At 40.8% G+C, this 23,108-nt stretch overlaps 1 protein-coding gene across 2 annotated transcripts in view; it reads left to right on the top strand.

Annotated features, from left to right (window-relative positions):
- LOC122816454 (cytochrome P450 3A9-like) overlaps positions 1 to 23,108 on the top strand; it is a 473,820-nt gene that overhangs the window by 153,933 nt on the left and 296,779 nt on the right. For both annotated transcript variants that reach the window (XM_044089262.1, XM_044089261.1), the window contains exon 10: positions 8,389 to 8,564. In XM_044089262.1, the coding sequence (XP_043945197.1) occupies positions 8,389 to 8,564 (176 nt within the window). The remainder of the gene's footprint in view (positions 1 to 8,388; positions 8,565 to 23,108) is intronic.

Here is a 23,108-nt window from a genome sequence, read left to right as displayed (position 1 = left end):
ATTAATTGAAATACTCTCTTAATAGTCTGGTATAGTCTATGTATTTTAAGGATAGTAAAAGTAAAATTTTATTGAGCGCTTTGTCAATTTTTAACTATGACTTCTTCAGAATCAAATCTGCTACTAATGGTACTGCAATACATTAATTGATATCATGTCATGAATAGTATGTAAATACTATGTACATAAGAAATGTAAGTACACCACTCTGTTGAGATTAGCAACCAAAATAAGAAAGGTGACATATATGTATATAAGTTTTTAGTAAATTAGAATGTTATCATATTATAGGTTGATGTTATGCATGTATTCTAGCTCACAGTAGTAAAGTTGGTATAATAAATATGCCATATGGAAAAACTTTTAGACAAACTTATAATTTAAATACAATACAGACCACCCTCCCAAACACAGGAACCCCACTCGGCCTTCCTGAGAATACTGGAAAATATGAAGGTCTCTCCAAACACCATTATATTGGGCGACTTCAACTACCCAAACATAGACTGGGAGCATTACTCTAGCTCCAACACCCTAGCCCAAAGGTTCCTAGAATTTATAAACTCAAATGCTATGGAACAACTTGTTACCACTCCCACAAGAGGGGAAAACATACTGGACCTGATATTCACCAACATGGGGACACTATGCTCCAAACCAGAAGTGTATCCCTCACTGGTAAGATCAGACCATAAACTAATCTCACTGGATATTCACATCCCGACCCCACCCCCTGCCCAGAAAATGACAGTGAAAAACTTCTCTAAAGCAAATTTCACATGTCTCAAAACCGAGGCGGAATCCTTCAAAGCCCCCGGGCCTGTGGAAAATATGGCCCAGATCGCAGAATCCTTTATAAACGCATTATATGAACACCTTCAGGAATGCATGGATCATGCAATCCCAAATAAAACCAAGACCCAATCCTCCAAAGGCAGATGTCCTGTCTGGTGGACCCCAGCCATAAACAAACTATACAATAGAAGGAGGAAGCTACTACATGATAGAGCAAAATCCCAAAAAGGGAAGGCATCTCTGATCAGTATTAGCAAAAAACTACGGGCACTCATAAAATCAACTAAGGCCAGCTTCGAGAGAAAAATTGCACAGGACACTAAGGATAATCACAAGGCTTTCTCTAGTTATGTTAGGAACCTGGGTGGGAATTCCCAGATATGCTCAGAATTAGTTCAAAATGACAAAAAATACACCGAGCCCACAGACATTACCAACATCCTAGCTGACAGGTTCAGTGCAAACTCCCCTCCCCACCAAAAGGGCAAATATCTATCCCAACAGAGTGCTGCCCCCCTGACATCTCAGATGCTCAGGTAAGAGCCGCCCTCTCCAAAGCAAAAAACACAGCATCAATGGGACCAGATGGTGTCCCGGGCTGCGTCCTACATGAACTCCAAGAAGAGCTAAACCCAAACATAAAACTACTGTTAAATCTCAGCCTTACTACAGGATATGTACCCAAAGAGTGGCGTACAGCAACAGTGGTCCCTCTCCACAAAGGTGGTGCCTCAACGGATCCTGGAAACTATCGCCCCATAAGCCTGACTAGCTTGGTCTGCAAAGCTATGGAAAGGAACATCATGGACTTCATAAATAAAGATATTGGGGACCTACAGACACTGGATCCTACCCAGTTTGGCTTTGTTAAGGGCAGATCCTGCCTCTTAAACCTGGTTGATTTCTTTGAAACAGTCACCAATGCCATTGACGAGGGGAAGGTGGTCCACACAGCCTACCTGGACCTCGCAAAAGCCTTCGATACAATACCCCACTGGCATTATAGATAAGCTCACCAGCTTAAATATAAACCCCTATGTCACTAGATGGGTTGCAAACTGGCTCAAGGACAGAACCCACATGGTTAGAATTGCTGGAGCCATGTCAGACTCCAAACCAGTTACAAGTGGCGTCCCACAAGGCTCAGTCCTGGGACCTCTCTTGTTCGGTATATATTTCTCGGCGGTACAGGCCAACACAGAAGGACTGTGGCTGACCAAGTTCGCAGATGACTGCAAACTGGGCGCCATAATCAACTCTCCAGCCGACACAAGCATCCTCCAAAAGGGCCTCATAGAAACAGACAACTGGTGCCAGAGCCATGGCCTCAAGCTAAACGCCAAAGAGTGTATAGTCATCCCCTTTGGCAAAAACAAAGTGCCCACAAATTACCACATAGGGGGTAATCCATTAAGTACAGAAGAAGTCATTAGGGACCTGGGGACCCAAGTTGATAGCAATCTCTCATTTGACAACCACGTGGCCAAAGTGGTTAGAAAAACATTTTATATAGCCCACCTAATCATGAAGGGATTCACATCTAGATGAGGGGAGGTCATCGTGCCTCTTTACTCATCCCTCATCAGGCCCATAATTGTGTACAATGCCCCTTTTGGGATGTACCTTACCAGACACCTGCAGCAACTGGAAAGACCCCAAAAGTACCTCACCAAGAGGATCAAAGGGCTCAATCAGATGCCATATGCTGCCCAGTTAAAGAAACTCCAGCTCTACTCAGTGGCATACCGCCTGCTCTGAGGCGATCTGTGCCTGACGTATAAAGCCATGTCCAACCCGGAATTAATGGACATGCTGCACCTCAGAAAATCCAAATCCCATCAAGCTACGCGCTCAAGAGACTTGAATCTCAGCACTGAAATAAATAGGACATGCTGGAGGGACAGATTCATAACCCAGAGGCTCCCTTCACTCTGGAATAAAATCCCAGTCCAGGTTAGGCAGAGTCCCACATTGACTCTCTTCAAGAGGAATCTTGATGAGTGGATGGGAGATCGTAGATTTACCCCGGCTATCACTTCTGTGTCACTGTTAGACAGAGGCACAGTATATTAACCTCAAAAAAGGCATAGCAAAATTAATTTAAAATGGGTGGCGAAAGCCAAACACACTCTGGCTAGGCTTATAAATGCCCTAGGGCAGATAGCCTAGTATGAACCTATGAACCTATAATTATATCAGTGTGATAATACTATGGTTTTCTACAAAATATGAATGTTATTAGCATAATGTGCAATAACTATCATTACATGTTTATGAATGTACAATGTAACATCAACTGTACCACATGTAATTGTCTTGTTATTCGTTTTGTTTTGTTTTTATACCAGAAAACTTTTCAATAAAAAGATATTTGATTAAAAAAAAAAAACATTTCACTAACAGGTTATAAGCATAAGAAATAACTGTATTAACAAAGATGTCAAGTCAACCAAAAATGTCGATCACACATATTTTCTCCATCTAATGCTACAGTATCTTCTTCTTCTTTCAGCTTTTCCCGGTCAGGGGTCGCCACAGCGAATCATCTGTCCGCGCATGATTGGCAGTGGAGTTTTTATGGTGTCGAGTTGCCAGCCCGGCGCCCAACCTTCCACAGAAGGCACATACACACTCACACCTAGGGCCAGTTTAGAGTATCCAATCCACCTACTGCATGTCTTTGGGATGTGGGAGGAAACCGGAGCAACCGGAGGAAACCCACGCGACCACAGGGAGGACATGCAGACTCTGCACAGAAGGCATCCCAGACGAGAATCGAACCGGAGAACCCATTGCAATATAGTATAGTATAATGAAACAGAATAACAAACAGAAATGTTTCATAACACAGTTTGGGGTGGGGAGTGAACATACAGACATCCTTACAATGTGGGATCACAGCCTAAATACCCTGACCCATTTGTACAAGTGTATGGCAGGATACATACACAAATACACGAATAACATTCAGTAGTCGTACTGCTACCTTTGACCGATTGCAGTTCACACAAAACAGACAGTGGTTTATGAAAGGTATGCATTTTGGAATGTAATCCTTTCTACTGTTAATATTAAAAACAAGAGAGTCTGAAGCAGGTATACTTGTACTGGTGCTCTCGGAGGTGTTCCATTCTTCTCCTGTGCAGCTGTCTGTTCACTTCTGTTTCTACAGGGCTATAGAGATAGAAAGAGCAGTGTGTAATAGTTGTGTAAGGCATGCAGGCCCATTTAAATGTCTAGCTAACATAACTTCAACTTACATTATGTAGGTCGTGCCTGCTGTTTAACTTCATCTTACCGTCATCCAAGAGGTCAGAACTGTAGCACCGCATATCACTGTAATTTTTTTTCCATTCCTCTTTACGTCAACTTTACTGGCCATCCCAGTGCCCTATACATTGTTTTGTTTGCCTGTTCTTCTTTTTTCAAACACTGGACTTACTCCAATGAGCTAGGCCAGGATTTCTAGGCGATCATGCCAATCACTGCTTCATCTAGTGATTTTTGTCGTTTTTATGCCCTGCCTTCTGTTCTTCCCTCCATGTAGTCCCCTGGTTACATTATGAGGGTGGACATGCAGTGGGGATATGCTGATGTATCACCCGACTCACAGTTCAGTCAATTTTCCCCACCCTAATCCCTTCTTTGGACCACAGTCCCTTCTCATGTCCCCAGGATACACCAGGGATCACTATGTAAGGAATGCTCTCAGGACTGCCCTCATTGCCCATCTCTCCCTGCTGCTCAATCACCTGATCCATTAATTGAATGCAGGTCAGCTGAGGCATAGTAAGGCCTTTTTACCACTATGCCATCAGAGCAGCTGATGTCCATGTAATGGTGACAGCACTACTCTCTCCATGTGTGGGATGCCAGTGGCATGGGTGACAGTCTGGGCTAAACTATTCTAGGCCTCAGTCTTACACTGAGTCCCTCTATAGCCCTCTTGCATGAATCCCTGGCTGTAATCCTTCTGGAAGAGGTCATAGAAAAATATTTTTGACACCCCCTCACACCACTTCTATATTCTGAAAGGAGCTATCCCTTCATTCTACAGCCACAATGTGTCATCTTGAAGAATCTCAATAAAAATGGTAGGAATCTGGCATGCAGATCAATTCTCATATGTCTCAGCTGCCACAAAATGATGGGTGTCAATTCATACTTCATTTCCATGATGCATGTCAGCCTCAGGAAACATAGGTATTGTATTATTATGGTTCACAATGGCACTTAAAGGTGTGAAACATAGCAGTCCTCTATCCTTGTGTGTGCTGTTAAGAAGTTAAGCACTGAAGTGACTCCATGTACAGATGGTTAAATGTGATATTATAGTCCTCCCCCAAAGGCATGGCCTGGACCATACAGAGCAAAGTGTTGCCCACAGAGATCCAGGTGTATGGATAGCATGACAAGCCTTTTGCCTAGGTGTGATCATCACACAAAGTGAGAGATTCAGAAATAGTAATGAGTTAACCCCTAATTAGTATAATCATTGCATCCAGCCAGGTGATATAAGAGTAACAACAGGCAGAGCCACATCTCACTGTGGAAGAAACCTGTAGAGCTCATAGTTCAAGACCTGGTAAAGGTGAATTTCAAAAGGAAACATTATTTCAGCTAAAATAACTCTGCTTGCACAATTTAAGTGCTAATGTTTACTAGCCTATTCATTTCCAGTTCAGCTACTTTTAAATGCTATTCAACCTGTTGACAAAAATATGTATGCTGCCAGTACTTCTAAGTGTGTTGGGAAAGGGGTACTTAGATGGGCACTGCAGAGTTACAGCAGTTGCTGGGCTGCAGGATTGTCAAACTTAATAGGCAACATACCCATGCGCATGTACCTAGAGCACTGTTCAGTATATTTTAATGTTGAATACACTGCAAATATCTCAGCAGCAAAACTGTTTGTAATGGTGATAGGAGCAGTCCTGTCTCCTTGGTCAGTTGCAGTGGTTTGTGACTGTTTTGTGGGGACATTTGCTGAGTAAACCTAGGTGCCTGGCTTTATTTAGAGTGTGGATACAGGTATATAACTGTCAGGCACACAAACACCATCCAGTATGGTAAGGGAGATAATGACGGTGCTTGGATTTGTAAGAGCCATGCAAGAACAAAGCTGTTAATTCCACCACTTCCCATCCTAACATAGTAATGCCAGACAGAAACAGAATACTGCATCTGCTGGGACATCATTCACACCTAAGCTACGTTCTCAGATGCAGAGAATAAGGTGCTATTCCATGCCCTCTGTCACCATAGGAAATGTTGCTTTGGCCCTGTGCAGATTGTCTGTGCCTGGGAAAATATTTTGACTAACATTAATTTGGTTTGTAGACAGGACCATGGTTATGAAATGGTGTACCATGGGGCCAATGATAGTATATGTGGTGCCCAACAAATAGCACAGCACCAGGCATGGGAATATAGGGCAACAGGTGCTGGGTCATCAAGTGTAGCACCTCTCATGGAGATGGAGGAGTTCCTGGTCTGTGTTAAAGGGAGTGGTACCTCTACAGAGTCCCACAGTGAGGTGCTAGATGTTGGAGCATAAGTGGATAGGCTGCAAAGGCAATCCACTGCAGATGCCCCAAGTATGTAGCCTTATTTCTGTATATCAATGCCTTTAAGTCCTCTGTACCCCTTAATCACTATCAATGTTATTAAACACATCTGACTTACAATATATAGATAGTCCAAAAGCAACCGTTTGAAGGACATCCAAATACTTTGAACTCAGTAAAAAACTGTTTGATGCCCAAACGAGTAGCAGTCTCACCATAAGCTTCACACATAAACCAAGAAACAATTACATACTTTCAGTTGTATAAAAGGGTTGACTTGTAGGGGGAATTTAGTTCTGATGAAGTCCCCGAAGGCTAGGGGAGGAAAGCACTTAACTAATAAATTTGTGGAAGTATATAATTGTTTCTTGGTTTATGTGTGAAGCTTATGGTGTGACTGCTACTCGTTTGGACATCAAACAGTTTTTTACAATATATAGATACATAAGGGGTTCAACATCCACAGCCCCCAGCGCTAGGTATGCACATAAACAATTACTTATTATCATGTTTATATTTCTAAAACTCAGTTGCATGTATACTTCTGGTGCTGAGTAATACTTACATTGTATATTTTATACATTGCTCTATTCACTGGTGATTCTTTAGCCAGCACCAGCACTGTAGAGCTGCCCCTCCTTGATATTGGACAGTCTTCAGCCTCTGATAGTGATGGTGGGGTTGAGTTGGCATAGTCAGGGAGTACAGAATGTGTTGGACACTGAGAATGTGACCACTGCATCCTTAGCATAGATCATGGATTCAGCCTCTATGTCTGTGGACACCCAGGCTATCCACACATCACAGGATGGACATGTTAATAAGGAAACTATCAACAAATTGACTCCCCAGTAGACAGATGTCAGACTCTGCCTGTAGCACTCATAGTCACAGAGGTCTACACAGGGGGTGAATAATGTTGCTGTCTGGACACATAGTTACCACCCTCCCCCCCTGGAGTTGATGTCTAGTCACCACAACCAAGCATATTTGCAGGGTAATTGTGGAGGCACAGGCTAATACCATCACAGCCATAGCAGAGATAGTGCGGGTAATGCGGGGTGTGTTCATAGGTTAGTACTAGGATATCTGCCCTTGTGGGTTATTTTAAACCTAGGAAATTACTGCATTTGAGAATCAAACCATGCACCTTGTGTCTGTAAGGTAAACACCTTAACCATTATACCAGCTCATGTGCATGATGACCTACAGGAGCGAGCATCCAGTATGTGTGTGATTATTTGGATAGACTCAATCACACATTGGAATATGCAAAACAGTAAAATGGGTGCCAGTCTGATTTCATATATTATTGTTAAGCATTAGATTTACATTCCTTGTACCATTCTGAGCTCTACTTCTGTAGACATTTTTGACATTCCCTTAGATATCATATGGGAATATATGTTATAATGCCTTACTGGTGCAACAAAAAATATTTAAGTGTCTCCATATTGTAAGTACATAAGTGTGCATTCCTATAGGTAAGTAGAGTTAGTTAAGGCATACAGTCCCATTTTCTGTACTAGGAAAAAATGCAAGCAAGTATAAATAATATGATTTGGATATAGAGCTTCGATTAATTTAAATGTTTTATATGTGTTCAGAATTAAAGAGTGGAACAAAAATACGGTAACCATTTGAAATGTTTGGATCTGCTGGAGTCCTGAAATGCAGAGACCGAATGGCCGAAAAAACAGATTTACATATAGTAGGTCAAAGATGGCCATTTCCTAGAATATTCCCTTTTCTCAATAGAATGGCGATCTCAGAGTTGGTATATATACATTTAGGGGGTGTAGGAGGCTTGTCCCCATGCAAAAATGAAATTTAAAGGAGAAGATTGATGTCCAAGATTCGCTCTTCTCCTGTAGTTTTGGTCTTTTTTTTTCGGTTTGCTGGCACTTGGCATTTCAAGTACCAGTATTACAATAGGAAGTGTTAATTTTTCCAGATATTTCTCAGATTCTAAAACAATGATCATTCTAATGCATTCTTAATGTATTGTCTCATTCTTTTCTTCCAGGTGAAGGGACTCAAGGTCTAACAGATAGAGAAATTTTGGCACAGTCTATTCTCTTCATTTTTGCTGGGTATGAGACCACCAGCAGTGCCCTCTCATTCCTGTCATACATTTTGGCCATCCACCCAGACATACAGACAAAACTACAACAAGAGATTGATGAACAGTTTCCTGACAAGGTGAGAATTACAGTGTTCCCTGAAAACTGAGTAATAGAAGCCATACAGCATAAAATGCTCTCACCTTAGTGGGGATGAGAAACAAGTACAAGTTCTAAAAACTTACATTTCTGCTTTGAATAGTGATAAATGTTTTCTAGACTGACAATTTGTCACAGTTCTTTGTATTCTTTAAGTGAATTATGCATCAGACAATTCTTGATTTTTAAATCTGTACCAAACAGCTAAAAGGCAATGATTTATATCTTGCTGGTAAAAAATCGTAGGGCAGACAACTGGTACTCAGGTGACATGCCTGCTTGCAATACTAATTTTCTAGGTTTGACTTAAAATTTAGTCTAGAACATAGTCCAAAAAGTAGAGAGAGTCACTTCAAGGCAGCACTTTGTTGTTGGTAGTGGTGAGAACATTAGGCATGTCCCCTGGTAGAAACTGATGATTTCCAAGCAGCCCTGCAAAATAATACATTGAGAGCAGATGTTAGGAGAAGGATGCAGTCACAGAGTATCAAAGCATGCCAGTGAAATATTCAAAGTGATCATAACGGTTACTATTCATTCTCTACCATGTGATATAGAATGACTTCCAGTCCCTCCAATGAAGTCTTGCCCTCTACCACACAGTACTGCATGAATGTACCTGCAGGGAATTTCTTCCAACATGTAGATAACACATTAACTGCTTATTTACACTGCATTAGGCTGACATTATCTAAGCAAACAGAAGGAGGAAGTGGCAGAGACGTTCAGAAGGAGTAGAAGCCTGCAGAATCAAAGGTAAACAGAGTAGGGAGCAAAGTAAAAAAAAAACTGTATACACATGTTTACAAGGTGTTTGTTCTCCATTCACTTGAGTAATTTACAGATCCAGACCTGAACAGTATTTAGTTAGAGCAGAAGGTCAGGACTATGAACTGTAGTTCTTGTGGTACAGGGTTTGATTCCCTCAGTCCTCATCTGCTTGCTATGTGACCTTAACCAAGTCACGCAACCAGAAATTGCTCCAGTGTTGGTCCTGAAAAGATATTATATATCTTGTGGGTCTACATGGTTAACAAATGGGTATTATCATTATTAATTATTTCTGTATAAAATTAATTCTGTTTGGAAGAACCACAAAGCTGTACAAAATATAGCTTATTACCATTTTATAAGGCAGTTGGTGATAGATTAAATGATCAGATCTAGCTTCATAATTTCAATTCAGCAGATATCTTGGTAAGGCTAAAATTATGTGAGATATATATATATATATATTTCAGTGTAGATTTAAGGCTGGCAAGTGGCTTAATAGTCTGAACTCAGTTTAAAACCATACATATTTTTTTAATTATTCACGTTAGGTAAGCATTGTAGTTGTTCCACCAGCATCTGTTCTATAATCAACCTGTGTGTCTGTGACTAATTATACTAAAATATTCTTCTAGCCAAAATGAACATTCATACTAAATGCATACTAAATTGCTTGTCATAGCCATAGATAACAGACTAAAATTCAACCTACTTATTCTAAATGCAATTTAAAAACACACCAAAGGTTGGGAATGCTATACAGAACAAAAATAATTCTTCACAACTAATATTAAAGTAACCCTAACACTTTCCTACTACCATCACTTCTATATGGAGTGCCCAGCCTTACAAACTTTAAAACCTCTCTAAAAACTAAACTTGAACAGTGTTACAACAAGATTGTACATTTTACTGCAAACAAACCCAATCAAAGCCACCATGGTACTGCATTAAAAGAACTAAATTGGTTAGTATATCTCACCATCTTACATATACCGAATTAATCACAGCAAAAAAATAATAAATGCTACTTCAGCCTGCCTATCTCTTAGTACAATTCTCCAGAATGACAGTTTAAAATGTCTTCTTTTTTTAATTTCTCCAAGTTTTTTGATTTTTAATATCATGATGGGAATGGACCCTATTCCTAAGTTAAGGCATAATTAAAGATCTGATATTGTTGTCTTCATTTGATCTTCAACCTGTGGATTAGGCACTGACATCAGTGCCGAGCCGGCCATATCCAAGCTATGGTGCCAAAACTGAGCTCCTCCCCTACCCGTAATGCCCCTCTCTCCCTCACTATCTCAGATCTCGTTTGCTGCCATTCCAGCTACAAACGAGTAGACTGAGCTCCGTCTTTATTGTGATTTTTTTCTGAGATTTTTGGGGAAATCTTCATACCTCAGGTACTGTTTATATATTTTTCTGGTTTCTAAACTTTCCCCTATCCTTCGCATTCTCCGTAAAAAAAAAAAAAGTAATAAAAATTTATATCTATAATTTCTCTTCTGGTCAGGTTCCCTTGCCAGTCTTTCCTATCATGACTGATACATTGGATAAATCTGATAAGGGTGTGGGATTCAAAAAATTTACTGGGTATGGACATAAACTTCCACCCTTGGATGGCCACATGCAGTGTGTAGTGTGTTTAGCCATCTCTCACCTGGACACTGGGTGCTGTATTTGTGTGGGGCTCTATGCCTGTACCCTAGTGGATCTGCACAATAAGTTGATTTTAAAGGGTCTGTTACCCAGCTCTTCTGGTCCAGGCACAGGGACTCAACCTCCTGTTAAGTCACCCAAGATTAAAAACAGGGATGAGGACAGGAAAGCAGAGAGAGAGAGAAAGAGAGAGAGAGAAGTCCAGAGGCAAGGACAGGCCCCTGGAGAAACAGAGACTGTTGGACTCTTCCCCCTCTGCTGGTGAACCTTCTCCCAAAATTAAACCTAAGTTATCCTTGCTCAGCCTAGGTTCTCTCCAGAGCCGCCGGAGTCGGCCTCGCCCAGGCACCACTCCAGGCCTGAATCTGTGGCTTCCTCGGCCAGGTCATCCTGTAGCTTGTCTGAGAGCGAAGTGAGCTGCCTGATGAAACAGTTTCTATGGGCTCAGATCTAGGTGGGGGTCCTTCCCACCCACTCATCACTGGGAGTGGTGGGTCCTTCCCTTTCCCTTACTGGGCATCCTCCTTTCCCAAGCCCCAGGGCTTCAGGGCTTGGGATGTTGGAGTTGCCGGTGTTGAGGGGCCAGTGTCAACATTTTTGATATCTTCAACACTGACCATGGTCTTGAGTTCCTTGGCCCCTTTCACTTTGGTGCTGGAGGGCTCTCAGAGTCGTAGTCCACTTGGCATTGGTTCCGAGGGTTTGGCATCAGCATCGATGGTTTCGGTGCCTTCCCTTCTCCTCAGAGCTTCAGTGCTGAGCAGCTCAGCACCAACACACCCCCCCCCATCGGTGCAGATGAGATCGAGGGTTTTGGCTCCACCAGTGTCGAGTGCCTCACTGCAAGCACATGCGGCACTGATTTCCCATTCTCCATTGGAGTTCAACATGGTGGAGAGGGTTCTCTCGACCCTGATGTTAAGATCCTTGATGCCTCCCCCTCTGGATCCTTTTCTGCTCCAGCTGAACTCTGGACCCAAAGTCTCCAGTCCTCCACTTCAAGGTCAGCCTGCCCCTACCCTCCTGGTTACTCTCCCTGTGGAGCCCCATGCTTCCGGCTCCTTCCCGGAATCCCCCCCCCCCGAGGACATCCACTCAAAGCATGTGTGCAAGAGGAGGCACATTGACTCCATCCCTGAGTCTGTCACCATAGACACTGACTGTGAGGAAGGTGAGGGGTACCTCAGATCTCCACCTGATGATGTGCCCTTTGAAGACATCATGGAAATTCTGCATCAGAAGGGTGAATGGACTGCCCAAAAGCCCAGTCTGGATGAGTCAGTGTTCCTGGAGGCATTCAGCACAGGCCCATCTACTTCCTAGGTGACCCCCCCTCCCCCTGCAAACCCTTTGGTAGACCTCATTGCCTGCTGAGCATGGAAATAACCAGACGTGGTGGAACCAGTACCCAAGCTCCCTGACAAGGTCCTTAGCACCCTGCAAGACAGGATATTTTGGCAGACGAGTGTTCCCTGTTGATGCCTTGGTGGTTGCAGCTGCCACCAAAAAGGAGCTTGACCAGGAGAGCTCCTCTGTCCATCCGCCTGACAGGGAGTCCAGATTGATAGACAGACTGGGGAGGCATTTTTATACATCGGCAGCCTTCTCCCTAAGGGTGCTGAATTATATGGCGCATGTTACTAGACTGCAGAGGTCACTCATCAAGGCGGTTTCTGCATCTACCCCTGAGTCCATGTTGGCAGAGGAGAAGATCTTCTCCTCTAGACTGGCCACTCTTAAAGCCATTTCTAATATCTCTATGAGGCTCCTCTTCTATGCCACCGAAGGTACATCTAGAGTAGCCGGTTCAGGCATCGCTACTAGGTGTCATGCCAGGATGCAGCTTTGCAATTTCTCTGAGCCCTTCAAGGTGTCCTGCACAAATGCCACCTTTGATGGATCTTCCCTGTACGGTCCATCCATGAAGCATACTTTAGCCCAGTGCGAGAAGGATCATAAGATCCTGTCTACCATCGGAATCTGCTTTTTATTCCTCAGTGTTCCTGCTCCAGGTATCAAAGAGGTAGTAAGAAGGTGTGGTTCGAGAAGTCCAGGGCTTTCCATCAAGATGCACTGGCAAACTCTTCCCCTAGAGGCAGATTGGGGAATAGTTCATTTAGATGCCACCCTAGAGGCAGAAGGGCTTCGAGCGAACAAGGGTCTTGGGACTCTCACCTGGACAAGCCCTTCCAGCAACCCTGAAGTGTTGCCCAGCTGCCCCACCCAGGAGGCAGTCAGGGTCCCTTTTCTCTGCACCTATCAGCCTGGGAAGCCATCACGTCAGATCAATGGGTGATGAAAATAATATACAGGGACTATTTGATACCCTTTCTTTACCCACCAAAGTACCAAAAGATTCTCCTGGATGTCCCACCCACTCACAGGGAGGCAGCCGAACTTGAAATTTCCAAGCTGCTCAACAAGCAAGTCATCCAGCCATCACCCCAGAGCTATCGTTCTTTTTTGTGACCAAAAAGATGGGGGGGGACACAGACCAATCTTGGATCTCACCCACTTGAACAGGTTTTTTTGCCAAGACAAAGTTCTGAATGGTTACTATTCAGTCTATCCTTCCCTACCTTCAGAAGGACTACTGGATGTGCTTGGTGGACCTCCAGACATGTGTTACCACATAAAGATGGACAGCACCACAGGAGGTTCCTATGCTTCCGGTCAGGAGAGCCAGGCATTATCAGTTCAGGGTACTCCCATTTGGCCTCACCACAGCCCCCAGGGTGTTCACCAAGGTGATAGCAGTACTCGCAGTACATCTCAGGCTGCAGGGGATACAGGTTTTCCCCTACCTGGATGACTGGCTTCTAGCTGCCCCCACCAAGCATCATCTTCTTCAAGTCAGGGATCAGTTCCTTCAGTCAGCCTCGACCTTGGGCATCACAATAAACTTTCCCAAATCAAAATTGGAGCCTCTCTGTTCCCTGGAATTCATTGGAGCACTGCTGAACACTTCTCTGTGCAAGATCTTTCTCACCAGTGACAGGATTCAGTCTCCTCATTTCCATGTGTGTGTCCTTCTAGAAATGCCTCTGGTGTCAGCAGCCCAAATCCTCCAAACTCCGGGATCTATGAGAGCAACCATTGTTATTTTTCCTTTGGCAAGACTACACATGCACATTCTCCAATGGACTCTAGCAGTACAGTGGTTGCTTCTGGACAAGCCCCTGTCTCATCCCATTCAGCTGTCTAGAACCTGCAAGTCCTCCCTACTGTGGTGGTTAAACTCTCAGAAATTAGCAGAAGGTTGCCTTTTTTTGGCTCCCACTCCTGTGGCCACAGTCACCATGGACACCTCCCAGCTTGGGTGGGGAGGGCATTGGCTGGGATGGACTGTTCAAGAGACATGGTCAGTTTTAGAGACCAACTTACACATCAACATTCTGGAGATGAGGGCAGTGCTTCTGGCATTGTAGGCACTGCATTCATCTCTTCCCTGTGGAACGATTGCGATACAGATGGACAACATGGCAGTGGTCTGGTATATCAACAAACAGGGAGGAACCAGATCTTATCCCCTCTGTCGAGAGGCCGTGAGATTGTGGGAATGGGCGATTTCCTCACTCCTTCTTATCGCAATGCACATTCCATGGAGTTCCAACATTCTAGCAGACAAACTCAGCAGGACCATCTTGTCTCCTCATGAGTAGTCTCTGAAGCAGCCAGTGGCGAACTTGACCTTCCAGAAATGGGGTCAACTTTGCTGCAATCACTTTGCCTTACCTTCCAATGCCAAGTGCAGCAGTTTTTTTGCCCTGAATCCCCCCATTGGAGGGATTCCCAGAGAAGCTCTAGTTCATGCTTGGCCTCCCGGTCTGCTGTACACTTATCCTCCCCTTCCTCTTATGTCAATATTCCTTCAGAAGGCACAGAGGTTGAGGTGCTGTGTAATCCTCATTGCCCCCTTCTGGCCCTGTCAAGTTTGTTTTATTCCCCTTTGGTCTCACAGTGTCAGTCTTCCTTGGATTCTGGATCAATGTCTGGATCTGATTTCCAATCCAGAGGGCAATTATCACTCGGATCTGGAAAGCCTGAAGATCACAGCTTGGCTTCTGCAGTTCCAGTGATGGCTAGAGTTCCCGGGCTTTCATCTCCTGTCAAGCAAATATTGCTTTCCGCTCACAAGTCATCCACCAAGAAGATCTATGCTAGTAAATGGAAGAGGTTTTTCCATTTGGGCTGCCCACAATTCGGTGGATCCTTTTACTGCTTCTGTACCTTTGGTTTTAGACTTTCTGCTTGTATCTTCAACCAAGGTGCCAGTTTCTCTACAGTTAATGTCCAACTATCTACCATATCCCATTATCATGTCGGACTCAAGGATTCTTCTTTGGCCGCTTCTAGATTGTGCAAGGCTTTTTTTGAAGGGAATATACTTTTATGGCCTCCATTTAAGGACCTGACCCCTCCTTGAGACCTAACCTTTCTACTACAAGCGCTGGTGTCATCTCCCTTTGAGTCCTCCGCAAAAGAGGATTGACAGTTTCTGTCATGGAAAATGGCTTGTTGGTAGCTCTTACGTCATCTAAATGGGTTTCTAAATTACAAGCGCTTTACATTCAACCTCCATACCTTATATTTCACAAAGATCATGTTTCTTTTAGGCCAAACCCTTCCTTCATGCCCAAGGTCACTTCAGAGAAGAATATTAATCAGGTCATTCATCTTCTTGTGTTCTTTCCAGAGTATCAAACAAGGGGAATATCAATTACATGTGCTTGATGTACTTAGGCAGCTCCATTTCTATCTAGATAGAACCAAATCTTTCAGAAAGTCCAATCAGCTGTTTATATCATGTTCTAAGTCCAGATTAGGATCACCGTTTTCCAAGGTAACCATCGTCAAATGCATTTTGAAATGTATTACGTTTATTTATGATAAGTATGGTGTTTCTCTTTCTTCTGCAGTGAAGGCACATTCTCCCAGGACTGTGTCTACTTCATCAGCCTTTTCTTCTAGAGTAGCAATTGATGAGATATGCACTGAATCTACATGGGCTTGGTCTCACACCTTCATATCCCATTACAAATTGGATATTTCATCTAGGAACAGAGCTTCCTTTGGTTCTGCTGTGCTCTGAAACATCCTTCCTTAGGGCCACCCAGGCCTCAAGTAGCTGGGGACTCTGTTCCACAGGTTAAAGATCAAATGAAGACAACAATGTCAGGTAAAGAAGCTATGTCCTCACCATAATGTTCCATCTGAATTGTTGTTCTTCATTTGTCTTCGCCTTCCTTCCCTACTTTCCCCTTACCATAAGCACTTGGCCTGGCAGAGGAAGCCTTCTGTTCTCTCTCTATGCCTCCTCTTCAAGGGATTATTAGCTGTCAACATGTTTTTCTATGATTTTAGGTCAGGAACCTATCTGTCAGGCAAACTTGATCTGAGGTAGTAAGAAGAAAGGAGCATTATGGGTAGGGGAGGAGCTCAGTTTCTGCACCGTAGCTTGGATATGGCCGGCTCAGCACCGATGTTGGTGCATAACCCACAGGTTGAAGACAAATGAACAACAACAATTCAGATGGAAAGTTATAGTGAGTACATAACTTCTTTTTCATGAAATTAGTATTTTTTTCAGTCTTTGATGTTAACCAGAAGTGTTCTTTGCAGCACCTGCAATTTATCCAGTAATGACTCCTTCTGCAATTCATATGGAGTTACATGTATCAGTAATATTTCTAAGTATGATTGTAAAGTCTTTTTTATAAGACCCATTGCTCCTACTACAATTGGAACTGTCTGGATATCTTTCTTCCACATTGCTCCCATTTCTAACTGCAAATCCTGGTACTTTATGACTTTGTGTCTCTCTGTATGTAAGACACTGTAGTCACTGGATGTAGTGATTTCATTAATCAGTGCTACTTTTGTCTTCTTTTCATGGACTACTATATCTGGTTTTCTTCCATCTATTTTTTGAACTGTTGGTAATGGATGATCCCATGTGATATAAACTTCATAATTTTCTATGATGCTTTGTGGCTTATGTTTCCAGTGTTTTTCAGCTACTTCAGTATTATAATGTTTGCACAATCCACAATGCAACAATCTTGCTACATTATTATGCCTTTCAGTATACAGTCCTGTGTATATCACAACCAGCAACAAGTTGTGCAACTGTTTCCAATTCTGTTTTACAAAACCTACATTTGTCTGTTTCTGTCACATGTTTTGTGGACTTTGTAAATCAACGTGTACATAGTCCACTATCTTGAGCCGCTAATTTTAACCTTTCGTCTTTTGGTTTAAATTCACCTCTCCTTAACCATTTCTGCATTCGATTCTCATCAAAATGAGGTTGTTCCAAGAGTTTTCTATACTCACAACTGTATTTATGCATTTTTCACATTTCTTACCTTCTCATCTGATCCTTCACCTTATATTCTTTCTTTCATTTTTTGGCACATTCAGTTGGTCCCTGATTTTTATCTACTTCTGGTTTGATTTTCATTCCCACTTGACATTCAAATTCAAATTCAAAACACCGAACAAACCGCATACACTACACCATACATACACCACAACACCCACATCACAACATAAACAAAAAATACACACATACACAACTCATACACACATAAGCAGGGGGGCAAGCCCCCCTAAACCCCCCACCCCACACTTATATATACTAACTGCGAGATCGCACAAACAGGAAGCAGAAGCAAACTCATGCACGCACATTCTCCAGTCCCTCTCACTCACAAAAACATATCACTACACTCAAACACACTCTAATCCCCACTCAAATCCCTTACAAAACACTCATTTACCTGACAAAACACCTAGATCCACACATGGCACTGCGCACCATAAAAACACAATCCCGGACATCACATAGCATAAGGCTATAACCGCAAATTCGAGATATTCAAATTCGTGATTATGAACTTTCGCTATTTTAAACAATCGGGTTTATAGTCTTGAGATACTGAAATTCGACATTTCATTATTTTGAGATTATAAATGGCTCCCATAGTTTTAAATCATCTATTAAAAGAAGATGAGAAGGCTTTACAGTCTATATAGCATTGTCGCCTTGGTGAGGTTTTGTAAAAAACAGGGTCCACCTCATGAAGGTACTCACCAAGAATTGAAGATGAATTCAGTTTCAGCACTACTACTCACTTTTGCTTGCTGACTTATCATCTCTCCATTCAGAATGTGTGGTATGTGGAATGTCCCTTAAGTCAAATGATAAAGAACTCCTTATCATAGACAAACCAAAAAAATCTGCAGGGCACTCCCTATACTCTAACACAGTATTAAACACCTGGAATTCTATCCATATGACAAGCAGGACATTACCCAACTTCCACATATTTAAAACTTAATTTTTAGGAATATTCCTAACTCTTTGCTCTGCTCATATTCCACACCAAGTTAGTCCCCTACTATAATCTGTTTTTCTCTTTCACCTCACCTACATCTTGCAACTAGTTTTATCTCACTCCTCACATTCTTGCAGCCATCCCCTCCCTTCACTTTGTTAAATTATAATCATTTTTCTCACTTACTATGGCTCTGCCCTACCTTACTAGCATCATCTGTTCTACTACTGAAAACCTTTCTCGGTTGTTATGCTATCAAAGTACATAACCTTCAAATAATCATTTTGTAATTTGTAAATATTCTTTCTCAGCTTTATACACACACTGTTATATACACATATTCCTTTCTTTACTAACTAGTCTTCGCTCACTGTTATATCTCTAGCACTCTTCTGCCAACTTATTAATAATCTTTTTTCTCATCTAACCACCTTCTCTATCTCTTTTGAATTTGTGTATTTTCCTATTCATATCACCTTTGCTTCTCTCTCTCTCTCTCTCTCTTCACCTCTTGTAGTTTAAACAAATTAAGCTTAGTTCTCTCACCAGACAATCTTACTAGTTCTTTGGTTACTTTACCATGATATAGTTCACTTGTAAATTTGACAATATTTACAACTCTGTCATTTTATATTGAATCTGTATAAATAATCCTTATCAAATGCTTATATGTTTATATTTGATATATTCTTCTGTTTTGCTTTCATGTAATATGTTGGAGCTTTTCTCCCTGTACCTCATATGAAACCAGGTTATTTCACAGATGGACTTTCCGCTAACTAAATATCAGTTTAATCAATAAATAAATAAATAAATAATAAAACATTCACCATTCCTTATGTTTAATACAGTGAAATGTGGCTAAGGTATTTACAACTAATTCTCAACAAGTACAACAGAGTTTCATCTGCTATTTCTTCAAAATTTGGCTTTTCAGGGAACCTTTTGTGGCTATTACATTCTTGACCCAAATAACTTTTTCTTCTATCAGTCATTATTCAGTCATTTATTTGTGAGCAAGCCACCATTGGTCTATCCCATACAAGTAGCCATAAAATAATGTCTGTGATTCCTCAAATGATTTAAATTGTATTTTGTTGGTTGTAACAGAACTTTTCATTAGCTTGAGAGTTGTTCTACCATAGTCAAGTTACAATGTGAATTATGATTACTGGATATAACAGAACTGTTCCTTAGTTTGACTATTGTCCTATAAGTGGTTACGCTGTGTATGTGAAGATTCTCATATTTTAGTAGTTACACGTACAAGTCAAGTTTCAGCTCTATATCAGCTAGCCTTAGTGATGTGAAATTTATGGTACTAGTTCATAATCAGTATTTTTATATGAATATTAATAAAGTTTTATGGGGTTCCTCTTGAAAAATAAGGAGACTTACACTCCATTCTTTATTATTAAGATGTGATCCAAGTATGGACAACAGAATGGATGGACCTGGAAATCCTAGTGGCTTAACTTCATCCCTCATTATTAGGATGTGAACCAAACAGGAACAACACTATGGAATAAAGACATGTGAATCCTAGTGGTATAACTTCCTCTCAGATAGGAACAATACTTTGAAATATGTTTCTGAAAATGCTAGAGGTCTAATCTCCTCCCACATTATTAAGATGTGAGACAGATAGAAACAATACTGTGAAATATGCAATTGGCAATCCTAGAGATCTGACTTTCTTCCTTATTATTAAGTTGTTAGCCAGATAGTAGTAATACTATGGAATATGGACCTGGAAATCTTAGCGGTGTAACTTCCTCCCTCATTACTAGGATGTGAGCTGAGTATGGACACAGGAGTTGTATGTGCAGATGGAAATCCTAGCGGTGAACATCCCATTTGTACTCAGCTGGTACACACATTCACACTCATACCAGTTAAACTGTCCTTTACATCCTGAGGGAATGTTTAGGTGCTCAGTTTGACAAGTTAAAGATGTTACTTTCCTGTAGTGAAACAGCAATCTAAGACATTGTCACCATGTTACATTTGATTATATATTTGGCAAGGAAACATCTTCTCTGGCCCGAGTATGAAGCATTTACTGAGTTTGAATAAGGGCTTTACATATACTGGAATGTAAAAAAATAAGAATTACTTCATACCTCACTTGTTACAAAGGAAATAAATATTAATGTGGTCCGTATCCCTCTAGTTGCTGCCTATACAAACTAATGAGCCATGCAGAAAAGTTATGTATGAAGTGTGATAATGGGAAGCACTACATTGTGCAGGGATTGAAATTGGGGGACATGCTGTCTAACATAAATCACCCTCAAAATATGGTTCAGAAAACACAAGGAAATTCTGTAAAAGAGAAATTATGCATTTTCAAAATAACAAGCAGCATGTTAGAAACATATAAATACCAAACAAGCACTGTAATAAAATTTGAAGTTTATCTATAAGGTATCACATAATCTGAATGTGACAACTGCATAGTGAATGACTCTCAGCCTGCTTAAATAAAAAAAAAAACATAACATTAGACTTTAAAAACATAACACAGAGTCAGGAAGAAGAATATTTTCTTATTCCTTTTTCAGAATAGAAGGTCTTCAGGTATTAGACCTTGTCATATTTAATACAAGGAACTTAGTTCATATTTTTATCATGACCGTTCTCTTAAGAGATGTAAACTTTCTGAAGAAAAATCAATAACTCTAGCAAGAGCAAGCCAAATTTCAGTGTAAAAATCATAGCACAGTAGTTAAATCATAATAACTGACAGGTATGGCAAATCTAAAACATGATTCTGTCTGATTCTGTCTATGGTCAGACATTACTATCACACACACATACACACACACACACACACACACATATATATATATATATATATATATATATATACACATATATATATATATATATATATATATAGATATATATAGATATAGCTCCAAAACGTCCTGGTGCACTGATGACGACAAGCGGTGAAACCGGTCTGTGCCGCAGACTGTGCTTTGATTAAACTTCATTTGCTACATTTGCTGTCATGTTTTCTCTGTGCTGGAGTACATTTTGGTGGCGTGTGTGCATATATATATATATATATATATATATATATATATATATATATATATTTGGGTCTACTTTACATGGTCGACATTTCATAAAGTCGAAGACCATATGGCCAAGACCATATGATCAACTTTTGAAATGTGGAACATGTAAAAAAAAAACAACAATCACTTACCTTCACATTGCTACCGAAAGGCAAGCCCCCCCTGTACCCCCATGAGGGGCACTACCTCCCACACCCACCGGAACCTAAATATGCCAACTCTGAGATCGCACTACAGTGCAGAAGATAGAAATCTTTCCATTTAGCACTGTACGGAGATGCCCGTTACGCATGGTCAACATTTCAAAAGTCGATCTTATGTTCTCAACCATACGGTCTTCGACTTTATGAAATGTCGACCATGTGAAGGGGACCCATATATATATATATATATATATATATATATATATGTATATATATATATATATATATATATATATATATATATATGATTTACTATCAAAAGATGGACTGACACTTACGTGAAACTGGGATGGTCAAAAACATCTTTTCCAGTTTCTGTAATGCTGTTCTGACAATGTTCAAATGTACATTAGTGAATGGTAGTGTACATTTGCTAATGAGCATTCGACATTCTGATAACAGATCACACTATAGTGGGGATTGGGAAATTTACCCTTTTCCTCACTGTAGTGCGATCTCAGGGTTATATAATTTTCAGGGGGTATGGGGGGCTGGGGATGCAGAGGGACTTACCCTTTTACAAAACTGTAAAAACTTCTTCTGTAGATGTGCAAATTATTTATTTTATTTATTTATTTTACATTTGTTGACCGGGATAGTCCGACTGGATTCATGTCCATTTTCAGCGGAGGCCCAGGGAGAAAAGCTCCAAGATAAGCAGTTAAGATTACAGATACAATATATACAGTGGTTACATACTTAACAGGTTATACAAATTCCAAGGTTAGAGGTACAATTCATATGGTAGCTTCAGCACAACTTCCTGAGGGTCTAATGTCACCACCTGACATTACAAATTTGTTTGAATGTACATGTCGGGGTGATGATTTTCGACATTCTGTACAAGTAACATTGCCAAATTCGGAATGTCAGTTTGATCAAGTGAATAGATTTTGTTTTGACGTTCTACTTTTGATAGTAAACATATATATATATATATATATATATATATATATATATATATATATATATATATATATATATAAATATATATATATATATATATATATATATATATATATATATATATATATATATATATATTTATATATATGCATTTGTGTGCATATGTATGTGTTTGTGCAGTAACTAATGAATATGTAAATGTGTTTTTTTAACAGTGATATTGCTACTGAGATTGGTATGTCATTCTGAGTCAGTTGTTTATGAGTACGTCTCGTGCATGCCACTTGCTCATTTATGTTAATAATCTCTGTATGTACCAATATACAGATATTACATGGGGTCAGAAACAAATGGATTTGGCAAGAGAAACTGCAGATTCCTTCTGCTCTGGAGTTATGACTATTCAAGATTTTCCTGCCTTTTATGAATTTGCCTGGGATGCCTCTTCAGTATTACAGTCACATTAAGTTTCAAACCAATATCCTTCTCTCATGTTTCAAATGTTTGTGTCCTTCCTTTTGAGCATTCCAGGATGACTTTGACACAGAATTAT

This window comes from Protopterus annectens, chromosome 12.part0 (genome assembly GCF_019279795.1).
Source record: "Protopterus annectens isolate FY-2018-M chromosome 12.part0, PAN1.0, whole genome shotgun sequence".
In the NCBI taxonomy this organism is placed as follows: domain Eukaryota; kingdom Metazoa; phylum Chordata; order Ceratodontiformes; family Protopteridae; genus Protopterus; species Protopterus annectens.
This window is presented reverse-complemented; position numbering and strand designations above follow the sequence as displayed.